Here is a 12,260-nt window from a genome sequence, read left to right on the forward strand (position 1 = left end):
TACTGCAAACGCACAAATTGACATCGTCACATGACTGATAATTTTGTCACAGGTAAGATGCAGAAGTAATGAAAAAAACATTCTGAAAATGTATTATTTTTTGCTTTTTTTATGATGTGTTGGGGGGCAGAAAATAATTTTATTTTAGGGTGGGCGTTTAACCAACTTTCGTTAAAAAAAAAAAAAAAAAAAGTGGGCGGCTGCTCGGGGAGTTTACAGATGCTGCTTGCAGACTGATGACTAGTGTCTGCATAGAAACTACTTTAGAAACACAGTGATTAGACTATAGCCCTACATTGTAAAATGGGCAAGAAGGCAAAAAATGCAACCATTTTAATCAAGAGTTCAAGGCCCAAAACAAAGAACAATGTATATCTGACAGAAATGGTGGCTGAACAAAGATTGTAGGTGTATATGTGTGTGCTGGGTTTTGTTTGTTTTTAAACTGTGGGATATATTTTTCTTTTCTTCATTGCAAACAGGCTTGGCTTCATACAGATGTCTTGCCAGTGGTCCCAACATGCATTGCTTTTCTTAGTCTTTCATCTACAGTTGGTTCAGAACTTATTTTGCCCTTAATTTTTCTTTTTTTTTAAGCTGCATTAAGCGTTGCCTTGTACATTCTTGTATGGAACATTGGGATGAGCTCCCATCATATTCATTCTAACTCCCATGTCACCTCTTTGCATAAGCATCCATATTTCATTTGGTTTAATCTGCTGTTCCTTCCCCTCGCCTCTGCTTTCCCTTTCGCCCAACCAATGGGTTTAATGGCTCAGGATCTCAGTCTGCTACCCCTGTTAGTGGTAAGATTACGACGCTACTTCTTCTTCCTTGCTCTCATAACATTGCTGCCCTTGTTCCTCAATTTCCCTCCTTTACATGCCACCAGAATGACCAATTTAGGCTTCTCCCACTCTGGCTGAGGCATGCTAAGACGTATAGTAGACATATGCTATTAAACATGGCTGGTGTACGATCACATTAACCACACTGCATTGGGTATCTTGACTGCATCTAAACGTTTGTCTTCAGTGAAAGAAATAAAGGATGCTAAATGTTAACACCTCTCAATTTAAAATGTCCATTGAAAGGAATATCTAAATATTTTGATAGCTTTTTCATAGTTCACCATTCTGATTCACAGTCTGTGAAAATAGGAAGAAGGGGAAAAAAGAAGAAATTGTTTGACAATAATGTTTAATGTGACCATGAAGTAAAGTATCATCTTTTGTAACATTATATCTGGATTTCATTAGAATTGTGAGGGTAAACCCTGTTTTAGATTTGTATCTGTTATTTGGTATAAAGAATTTTTTTTTTCCCCCTGTGTAGCTACACGCTAGAATATACAGCTTGTGTGCCTAGAAGTTTGTGTATTTCTGTTGTATGAGTGGCTTTTGTTGAGTTATTGTGTGTAAATCAGTGAGACAAAGTGCTGCTTTCTGATCAAATGCCCGGTGTACAGTGTGTGATTTTTGGCTCTCCCAATTGAAAGCTTAGTATTGTGAAAGAAACGTGGCATAATCTTTGGTTATGGCTCTGAAAAGTGTGGTCTCGCGTGGCACGTTTCATTACAGCTGTTGTCACAATCTTGGGACCAAAGACAGTTTTGGAAAGATATCAGACAACATTTGAAATTCCACAATCAGTGTCTGGAAATGCAGCTTCAGATGATGTAATCTAGCTGCGCGTCCCCCCGGGCACATAAGTACAGCCAGTGGTGAGGATCAGTCCTTTCATTAAAAAAAAATTAAATAAATAAAGAATGAGTAAGAAATGTTTTGAAGCAGCTGATGAAAGCAGATGCAATCTAGCCTGGGTCTGTCTGTTTTGTATTTGGTTTTTCTTCTTCCTGGCAGTAAGGTTCAGGCAAGGTGCAGATCTGTCCTTTCATTTAAAGCATAAATAAATCAATTTAAAACACGCACAGAATGTGTTTCTAAGCAGCTGATGAAAGCGGTCACTCTCACCAGAAATGTATAGTCTGTCCAATCTGCTCTCATAAATGAGCTTTTTGGTCTCTGTTGTGACAAAAAGAGCAACAAGCTTCTTTTTCCGTTGTCTTGGTTGTCAAGATGACGTGGATGATGTTTCATCCCACCATTCTGTGTTGCATAGTGCAGTTTGCACACATCTAATTGCTCGTCTTACCTAAGTTGAATAAATCCATGTTGCACAGTGTGGCTTGTGGTGAGTTTTATAAGATTTCTGAAATTTCACATTGTATACCAGGCAGAAGACTTCAGTTTCAGTTTTTAGTCTTGTCTACGCAGTTTGTCTTCAGCTGGATGGTACTGTTACTGTAGATGAATGCACAGAATGGATTTTACGCATGGAGACAGGGCGTCCTGGGGGGGAGACTCTAAAAATGCTTTTGTTTATTATTTCTGGACAGTTTTTCCTCAGTGTCACTTATCAATAATTTTTCCATTTTATGAAGAAAACCTTCACTGTAAGCATTGCACCTTTTCTTCGCAAGCAGCAGATATGTCATTGTACCTTCAAAATCTTACTCAATGTATCCAATTTGTTTTAATTTAGGTAAATATTTTAAAGAAACAGGTGCAGTGTAAAAATAATTGAATTTTTAAAATCTTCTAATTGGTGGCTTCGAGTGCTCTTCACCAAAAAGAGTCTTCTCTCCATTCATATAAAACATGATAAAGTTTACAGTTTAGTTCTGTTTCTTGCAGTATTTACTAATAAGTGCTCTGATTCCTATCGGAGTGAAGGACAGAAACATAAGTGTTGTTTTAAATCCTCTTCTGGACCTTTGTCAGTTGCTGTTCTACAAACCTCCACACCGTTTAGGAGTGTCAAAGTATCTCTGTAGCTGTCAGATTTAAATGATAGTTGGTGTTTAAGCAAATCTTTTATTTTTTTAATCTTTGTGTGTGTGTGTGTGTGTGTTTTGTTTCTTCCTGTGCCTCCATGAAGCCGGCAGCCGGAGCGGCTCCCCAGGTCGTGTATTGACAACTACAGCTCTCAGCACTATGAGCTCGGGGGCCCACAGAGTGTTCTCTGGAACCGGCGGCGAAGGACCCAGACGTAGTCGCATCCCCCGCAGCCAGGGCTGCTCCAGAGACTCCTCCCCCACCCGTCTGTCTGTCGGTCAGTCCACAAACACTGGTTCTTACACTAAATTTCGCACGTGCATTTGTCATCCTGATTTTCTGTCTCTTCTTTCATTTGTATTTTGAGTTTTATTTTTTGCAGCACTTGGACATGCACAACTAGCCATAAACAGCATTTAAAAAATGTCTTTAGATATATACGCAGCTCGCACGCACAGCTACTCACACTGCTCCACACTCCTGCAGACCTCAACTCAATTGTTTTTTGTTTTTTGTTTTTCGCTCCGGCTCCCTCTGGTCTTCTCCTTGTCCTCCTTTTCTTCCTCTCCCTTCTTCTGTCCTCTAGCTCCTTCCAGCATTAGTTCCATCTACAATGGAGCGAGCAGAGGAGGTAAGGCTCCAAATTCAACCAGACTACCCTGCTATCTGTACCTCCACCTCAGATTCTTTTACTCATTTTTCAATCCTAATCTTTAAATTTAACTTTCTTAAACTCCCCCTCATTTAACTCCAGCACTGCAAATGTATCGCCGTCTTTCCATTATCACCACCTCATGCTCCCAGATTCTCTCTTCCTAACCAGTTTCCGGATTCCTGGCTGATTTCCTGTGGTTATGGGTGTATGTGATCAGCAAATAAACCCTCCTCTTTTACTAAACTGATGGCAGTGACTGCTGAACAAACCTCACACACTCCACCATGTTTCACCGGGTCTTTGTAAACCTTGTTAGGCTGTGTTTAACTCTGATTGGTTAGGGAGCTTCTGCCGCCAATCAACAGTAATGAATGCTGACGTTAATTGCGATGCTGCTGGTTGAAGTCTTGATCCTGTCCTCACCCGTCCCTCAGATCAGATCACTTCGTTCCGTTCAGATGCACTTCCTTTTTTGTGTTTGTCTCTTCTTATTTTTGTGTTCTTTCCTTGTCTTTCCAACGTTTGTGTCTGTCCTCCTCTCGCTTTTATTCCCATTATGTTTTTTTCTTTACTACATCTCCCCATTCAATCTGTCTCTCTTCTCCTTTGATCTGTTTTTTTTTCCCTCTCACTCCAACTTGTCTTCCCTTTTGCTACGTTTTTCCTCCCCCTGTGTCGTCCTCCTCTTCCTCCTGATGCGGTCTCGTGCTGTAACCTGTGTGGCGTTAGCTCGGGGCAGTCGTATTCCTCGTCCCAGTATGAGTCAGGGCTGCAGCAGAGAAGCCAGCAGGGAGAGCAGCCGGGACACCAGCCCCGTACGCTCCTTCACACCGCTCGGTGAGTAGCCGTAGTGGAGAGATGCAACACAGGATAAGTCAGATATCAAAGGGAAAGTGACCTTTTTTTTAACAAATTACTTTATTACACCTTTTCTCAGGTTAGTGTCAGCCTTTTATGACATTTCTATTTTGTCAAAGTATATTAACCGTACAGTTTGTAAAAGAAGCTCAACACTGCAAGGAATCAAGATTAGACATGTTATGATTAAAAATCGCTTGCACGCTTGCATGGTGTTCGGCCTCTTGTCTTCTCTCACACTCTTTGAACAGTGTGGGAGCTTCATATTTTTCCTTGAGTGTGTGAGTGTGTGTGTTAAACATTGTATGTGTGTGTTTTAATCTTGGTTTCAGCAACGCGGAGCTACTCTCGCTCCACGGGAGCTCTCCACACACCTGATGCTTTTGGGGCTGCAGGTGAAGGCTGAGTACCTCTACTTCTTGATACCTCACCCACTGTATTTTTTTTCACCCCCTCATTTTTGCTATTTTTTTTCCTTTATGTGCTGTCCATCCTTTTTCTGTATTTTGTCAGCCTGTTTCTCTTCATTTCTTTCCCGCCCTTTTTACATTCTGTTACAGGGTATCGAATCTTCTGGTGGAATCGCATGTTTCCACCTGTTCAGTTGCCTTGATAACTGTTCTGCCGATCGTACCAGTGCCTTTTTGTTTTCTTATTTAGCTCTATTTCTATACTGGGACAGCTACACATTTGCCTGTTTTGTGTCACTTAACCTGTCATTACATCATCTTACAGGATTGTCTCTTGGAAAAATGTGTATAATTATGGTGTGCTGAGGTTGGAGGAAAGCAAGAATGATGATGAGGATGACGAGATGAATCGATGGTGCTTTGTCAGTGAATGAGTGAGAGCGGCAGGTCAATGAGTGCAGGGGACTTGGCAAACTTTGTCCATCTTACTTTGTTTTTAAGTTTCTCTTGTTTTCTCTCTGTCCATTGCTGTCTCCTTCTACAGGATCAGGGTTCGGCATCAGTCAGTCCAATCGTCTTTCATCATCAGTCAGTGCCATGAGGGTCCTCAACACTGGCTCAGATGTAGAAGAAGCGCTTGCAGATGCACTGGTATGAAAATGCACATAAACACATTGTCAACACAGACTTTTAGAAAAGAAAACACACATTAAAACTTGGTTCTTTCTGGAAACCTGTCACCAAGAGCAGCTGACACCACCTAGCGCAGGGGTATTCAACTCCAGTCCTCGAGGGCTGGTGTCCTGCAACTTTTAGGTGTGTCCTTGGTCCAACACAGCTGAATCAAATGGCTGAATTACCTCCTCAGTATGCAGTCAAGTTCTCCAGAGTGCTGCCAATGACCTTGTGTATCGACTCAGGCGTGTTGAAGCAGAGACACATCTAAAAGTTGCAAAACACTGGCCCTCGAGGACTGGAGCTGAAGACCTATGACCTAGAGTGTGAATGTGTGTGTGCGTTTTGACTAATCCATGGTTCTACTTTTGTTTAATGCTGTCAGCTGTTGGGAGACATGCGGTCTAAGGTCAGCTTCTCCTTCTGCCTCATGTTTGTTGTGTTTTTCATCACTGTGTGTTTTCTGTATGTGTGTGTCATTGTATTCAAATGTATATAAATTGCTTTTCTGTCCTCTACTTGCAGAAGAAACCTGCACGGCGGCGGTACGAGAACTATAGCATGTACTCTGACGACGATGCAAATAGTGATGCATCCAGCGCCTGTTCAGAAAGGTCCTACAGCTCCAGAAATGGAGGCGCGATCCCAACATACATGAGGCAGACAGAAGATGTAGCTGAGGTTAGTAAACACGGCAGCATATTGCATAAAACATGAGAACCCTCTCAACCAGTTAACCGCCCGCCCCCCAGCCTGAACAAGCTCACAGGCGACAGTGGTAAGGGAAAGCTCCTTCTGGTGATCATGAGGAAGAAACCTCAAGCAGACCAGACTCAGAGGGGTGACCCTCTGCTTAGGCGATTCTAACAGTTACAAGGTTTTTATAAAATTTTACCAAATCCATGAATTAAAGTTCTCTGTCCCTATGGTGGATTTCCATCAAATGAGCTGCATAAAGGTAGCATTCACGCTGAGCTGTCCTGACGCTGGATGTAAGATATAAAATTACTACACTGATATGCTAATCATACAAGAGGGAGAATAGATTTGTCTTTAATCTGGACAAAATCTGACTTACTTTGTCACAGAGGTTAAGCAATACATCCTCTAGAGGGCACTGCACAAGCAAAGGTTTCTGAAAACATCGAACATGGTAACAATTGAAGATATTGGAATAATGTGTCTGTGACAAAAGGGACAAAATTGTTTATGAAGGTGGAGTCTCATGAAAAATCTTGCGCTTTTATACAACGTCTTCATGTCTTTGTGCCAAGGGTTGCGTCTCCCTTTCACTATTGGTTACACTGCCCCCACTGTTTCTGGTGGTACTGCTCAGTTTCATCTGAAAACATACAGAAATACAAATGAAATGAATGTACGTGAAGAGGGCTCTGTCTGTATCCTTATTTACTGTTAAGGATTAATGAGGCTTTGCTCATTAGCCTGCAGTTACCAAAATGCAGTATTAGTTCTCTTTTTTTTTCCACAACAAAGAAAAAACACACTTTCCAGTCTGGTTTTTCTTTCTTGCAGTCTTATTATCACCACATTTCTAGCCACCATTTAGTTCTTATAAGTATTGATGCTCTGCTACAAATGGAATTTGGGGGTAAAATTAGGAAATAAGTTATTATATGGTCTGAAATCTCACACGATTAACCAATCAGATTTGCGGAAAAAATTTAATTGGATTAGAATGTGGTATACTTGTGTTGTGATTTGCAAAATCTTTACTTGAAATAATTTTGAGGAACTCCTAAAACACACAGGATGTATATTCTATGATGTTCTGTTTGAGCTGCCTTTCAGTCTTTAATATACAATATCAGTAGAACACAATATATTTGTAAATGAATATGTGTGTATAATTGGAGCTGTGTGTATGTTTGTGGCTCATGCTAGGTACTGAACCGCTGTGCCAGTGCCAATTGGTCTGAGAGGAAAGAGGGGCTTTTGGGCTTACAGGCTCTGCTCAAGAACCAACGCACCTTGAGGTCAGCCAACTACAGATCCAGTGTTTGTTTTCATGCCAGGTTGTTTGGCTGTTTCTTTAATGTCACCAACTGTTCTTCTGCTCTGCAGTCGGGTCGAGTTGAAGAGACTGTGTGAAATCTTCACCAGGATGTTTGCAGATCCTCACAGTAAGGTATGGGTGCATGCAGCGCAGGTACTCGCACAACAATACGTGTGCACATACCCTCACTTCCATACCATTACACAATCATTATTCATCCTTTTATACTTTGTTTATCCCACTAAATTCCACTACCGGATTCTGCCCAGTTATGTCATATTTGCATTTATCAATACATGTGAATTTTTAAACATTAATGCCACACACACAAATGTTAAATATAGTAATTAAAAATAGAGTAATACAGAAAAGCGGGGTAAACAGTTCTAAGCATATCCTTAAAATTTACACACAGATGGCATATACAGACAGACATAAATAAACACAGGTATACAGCACGTACAGATGAATCAGACTGTTTTCTAACGGCATGTCATGCCTGAGTTTGCGTGTGTGACCTCACACTCTCCGCCCTTCCGTGGGTTTCCTCTGTCACTGTCCATTAGCCAGTCCACTGGTAGTGCTCGTTCCCATTCATAGCCAAACCCTGTCTGTTTCCCTTACCTCCCTGCACAGTCTGACGCGATGACACCGCTCGCACTCAGACTCGCACAGGCACCTAAATGCACGACCAAACCGATTTCGGCTGTCAGCTCTACTTTCTCACTAACCTGCTGCGGTTCGGCCTTTCTAATCCTGCCACTCTTTCTCCGGCATCTTGAGTGCCCGTAGGCTCACATATGTAACGGGTGTGAGCTCCTCTTCCCCTCTTTTGACATTTGATGATTTGATGACTTTCAGCGAGACTGCAGCAGGGTGTACGGCACGGCAGAATCCGGTATAAGCTCAGCCTCCTTCAAGGTATTGCATCACACCATGGATCACTCTCCTTAATACATCTGTCACAGACATTTCTTCCTTCCATCTACTGTTCTCTGATTTTATTTTTTTCTTTGTTTTTTCATCTTTTCTTTGTTTATACTGTACACAAAAACCACTTTGGTTTTTATTGTTGTAATTGTGTAATGTACTTTAAAGCCCCTGAATTTTTTTATTTTTTTTTAAATACTGGATCAAAAATTTGAATTGAAAATCACAATTATATCCATTAAGCAGCAAGTATTTTCAGCTATAGGGATGTCCCGTTACCAATATGGTTATCAGTATCCAGGTACTACAGTCATTCAAAGTATCAGCATTATGTGTGTCTGTGTCCCGGATCTGCTCCCAATTCCTTGATTTCGTTAGACATTCCCAGAGTTGTACACAGGTTGTTTCTCCACTGCTGTGCCATGACCCCAGTTTCACAACAAATATGTTGTATGATGGCTGCAGAGAATTTTACCATTGATTTTGGTGCACATTAAAAAGTTACAGCTTACACATGCAGTAAATTTCTTTTATCGTGTCGACAAGAAAGGTGGTTCGTAGTAATAATAGAGAGATTTTCTGTAGGCGGTCACATTGACAACATAGCCAGCCTAGAGTTAATCATAAAGTACATTCAGTGTAGCTGTCACAGATATAAAAAAAAAAATTAATATTTTTAACCATTCAAGCAACTGAAAAATTATGTGACTGCTGTCTGGTTACAATGGATCAACTTTCTGGTTTTCATTTGCCGAATGCGCATCAGTGAAACTCCCAAAGAGCTCTGTGACCCGCAGGATCCATACTGTAAAGATAATCTAACAAAAGAGAAGTTGTTTGTTCAGATTTTAAGTCTGTGTGTAATTTATATTTTTGACTTAATTTTCTGGCTGCAACTGCATTATCAAAGATGAATTACATGGAATGATACGGCTGCGGCGCCACAATAGTAGAAAGGCTAGCTGTGTAAACACACACACACACCCACCACTGCAATTCAGCAACGCACCACACTAGACACATATGGTGCAAACAGGCTTGAGAAAGTCGCACACAGTAAGCTGTATCCCATTGGCAGGGCAGAGAAGGTAGAGTAGCAGCTTTTACCTGTGATTTCATCTTATTTTCGTCTTTTCCCATAGTTTTGAAACTTTCATGTAAACATCAGTGTTTTGTTCAATGTCAGAGCTGAGGTGCTTGACTCATGATGATGGCAGCTCTGTGCTGGTGTCACCAACCGAGCGTCCCACCCCACCCCCCCGCCCAAAAATCGGTCCACTTTGCCTTCACTGCGCATGTGTCATTAGCCGTGGTTCACTGATTATCACCTCGTTTCTGCTTCAAACTTCATTCCAGTCATCATCTATCACAGCAACAGACATCTGACGCTTTTGTAGAACAATCATTTCCACATAAATTCAGCATTATTTCATCATAAAAGCCGGAGGAAGAGATCAACGCGCCACGGCTACATGAGCTGCTAGCTGATACGTTCACTGCACCTCAGTCATTTCAAAACGTCACCAAGTATCGCCTCGTTTCTGCTTAAAACTGACTTTAGAATGATTTAAGAGGTTTTACCTTGTCATCTGATGGTTAATAATCCCATTAATCCATTTGATCACTTTGGGTGAAGAGACTCTGTCTCAGAACTCAGAAATGACGCATGCGCAGTGGAGGCAGGGAGGACCTATATTTAGGGGCGGACTGTTTGGTCTGCGACACAGGAATACTGAGCACTGAGAGACAACGGAGTGACGGACGCCGTGTCATTCTAATCAGAGTGGAGTCTGGTTAGGTTTAACTAATATAATACTGGTAGTCAGAGAAAAGGTTCGATATGAGATTCAGTTTTCCACTAAATAAATACAGCTGATAAAGAATTAGCCTATCTGGTTTCCGGTTACAGTGAAGGAGATGGTGTTAGCCCTGTAGCTGTTGTTTGATACGGTTAATGTCATAAATGTGTTGTGGATATTATTGTTCAGCAAATATATAAAAAAAACTGGTAATGTGCTCTTAATGAAAGTTTGAGAATGCTGTGGAAATTTTACTAATTAAGTAAAAGAAATAAATTTTAAAGTGTCGTATTCAATTCCATATCGGCCAATAAAGGACCCAGAAAAAAGTGATTGGGATATCCCTATTCAGCTTTATTTCAATGGGATGCTAACAGATGTCTCTCTCTCTCCTCTCCCCCATGCTATCTCACTCTGGACTCTCTGTAGAGAGTAAGTTTGGCCCTTTTTTGGCTGTTCATGTACTAATTAAAGGGACACTCCTTCAAATTTGAAGACAGAAATACTTTATAGTTTTATTTTAAATGGTCAGGACTGCTTGTGTTTTCAGTTATTGTAAATTACAATCTGGTAAAAATCTACCACAAATTTAGGGCAACATTTTAGGGTGCTTTCAGACATACCTTGTTTGGTCTGGACTTTCAGACTTTTCAGTTTGGTCTCAACCAAAAAAGCCGGTGTGAAGGTTACCTCATACCAGGCTCCACACCAAAGAACTTAAATTTGGTCTGACCAAAATGGTAGTCTCCGTCCAGAAACTGAAGCTTGGTCCAGTGCATTTGCATTGTGAAAGCACTTTTTGGATGGTTTGGACTTTAGGACAAATTCCAAGAGGTTGAAACGGGTCGTTTTCAGCCATTACACAGTAGAAGAATTAAAGAAACAAATAATAATGGAATTAAGTTGCCTGATTTAATCAAGGTGATTGTTTGTGGTGCTGTCTCTTCTTTTTCTCCTTGTTAAAGATAAAACATCTGTTTTGCATGTTGCTGCAACAGGCAGTAAAAGTTGAAAACATTTCACTTTTGACAGAAGGTGTCATCATGTGCCCCTAGTAAAAGTACCTTAACAATAACAGTGTAGTTGCATTCAGTTTTCTCTGATCAAACAGTACTTTTTATACAGTAGTGTTCAGAATAATAGTAGTGCTATGTGACTAAAAAGATTAATCCAGGTTTTGAGTATATTTCTTATTGTTACATGGGAAACAAGGTACCAGTAGATTCTCACAAATCCAATAAGACCAAGCATTCATGATATGCACACTCTTAAGGCTATGAAATCGGGCTATTAGTAAAAAAAAAAAAAGTAGAAAAGGGGGTGTTCACAATAATAGTAGTATGGCATTCAGTCAGTGAGTTTTTAATTTTGTGGAACAAACAGGTGTGAATCAGGTGTCCCCTATTTAAGGATGAAGCCAGCACCTGTTGAACATGCTTTTCTCTTTGAAAGCCTGAGGAAAATGGGATGTTCAAGACATTGTTCAGAAGAACAGCGTAGTTTGATTAAAAAGTTGATTGGAGAGGGGAAAACGTATACGCAGGTGCAAAAAATTATAAACTGTTCATCTACAATGATCTCCAATGCTTTAAAATGGACAAAAAAAAAACAGATGCGTGGAAGAAAACGGAAAGCAACCATCAAAATGGATAGAAGAATAACCAGAATGGCAAAGGCTCACCCATTGATCAGCTCCAGGATGATCAAAGACAGTTCTTTGGTTACCTGTAAGTGCTGTGACAGTTAGAAGACGCCTGTGTGAAGCTAATTTATTTGCAAGAATCCCCCGCAAAGTCCCTCTGTTAAATAAAAGACGTGCAGAAGAGGTTACAATTTGCCAAAGAACACATCAACTGGCCTAAAGAGAAATGGAGGAATATTTTGTGGACTGATGAGACTAAAACTGTTGTTTTTGGGTCCAAGGGCCTCAGACAGTTTGTGAGACGACCCCCAAAGTCTGAATTCAAGCCACAGTTCACAGTGAAGACAGTGAAGCATGGTGGTGCAAGCATCATGATATGGGCATGTTTCTCCTACTATGGTGTTGGGCCTATATATCGCATACCAGGTATCATGGATCAG

General features: G+C 40.8%; 1 protein-coding gene across 21 annotated transcripts in view; it reads left to right on the forward strand.

Moving 5' to 3' along the window:
- Positions 1–12,260, forward strand: part of clasp2 (cytoplasmic linker associated protein 2) — a 103,766-nt gene that overhangs the window by 61,191 nt on the left and 30,315 nt on the right. For 4 of the 21 annotated variants that reach the window (XM_034161051.1, XM_034161054.1, XM_034161052.1 and 1 more), the window contains 12 exons: positions 780–806; positions 2,941–3,114; positions 3,424–3,468; positions 4,222–4,329; positions 4,683–4,745; positions 5,305–5,411; positions 5,821–5,844; positions 5,961–6,116; positions 7,338–7,429; positions 7,518–7,581; positions 8,311–8,370; positions 10,608–10,610. In XM_034161051.1, coding sequence (XP_034016942.1) covers positions 780–806; positions 2,941–3,114; positions 3,424–3,468; positions 4,222–4,329; positions 4,683–4,745; positions 5,305–5,411; positions 5,821–5,844; positions 5,961–6,116; positions 7,338–7,429; positions 7,518–7,581; positions 8,311–8,370; positions 10,608–10,610 — 923 coding nt within the window. The remainder of the gene's footprint in view (positions 1–779; positions 807–2,940; positions 3,115–3,423; positions 3,469–4,221; positions 4,330–4,682; positions 4,746–5,304; positions 5,412–5,820; positions 5,845–5,960; positions 6,117–7,337; positions 7,430–7,517; positions 7,582–8,310; positions 8,371–10,607; positions 10,611–12,260) is intronic. The other 17 variants (XM_034161061.1, XM_034161064.1, XM_034161070.1 and 14 more) reach the window with 13 other exon arrangements.

This window comes from Thalassophryne amazonica, chromosome 20 (genome assembly GCF_902500255.1).
Source record: "Thalassophryne amazonica chromosome 20, fThaAma1.1, whole genome shotgun sequence".
Classification (NCBI taxonomy): domain Eukaryota; kingdom Metazoa; phylum Chordata; class Actinopteri; order Batrachoidiformes; family Batrachoididae; genus Thalassophryne; species Thalassophryne amazonica.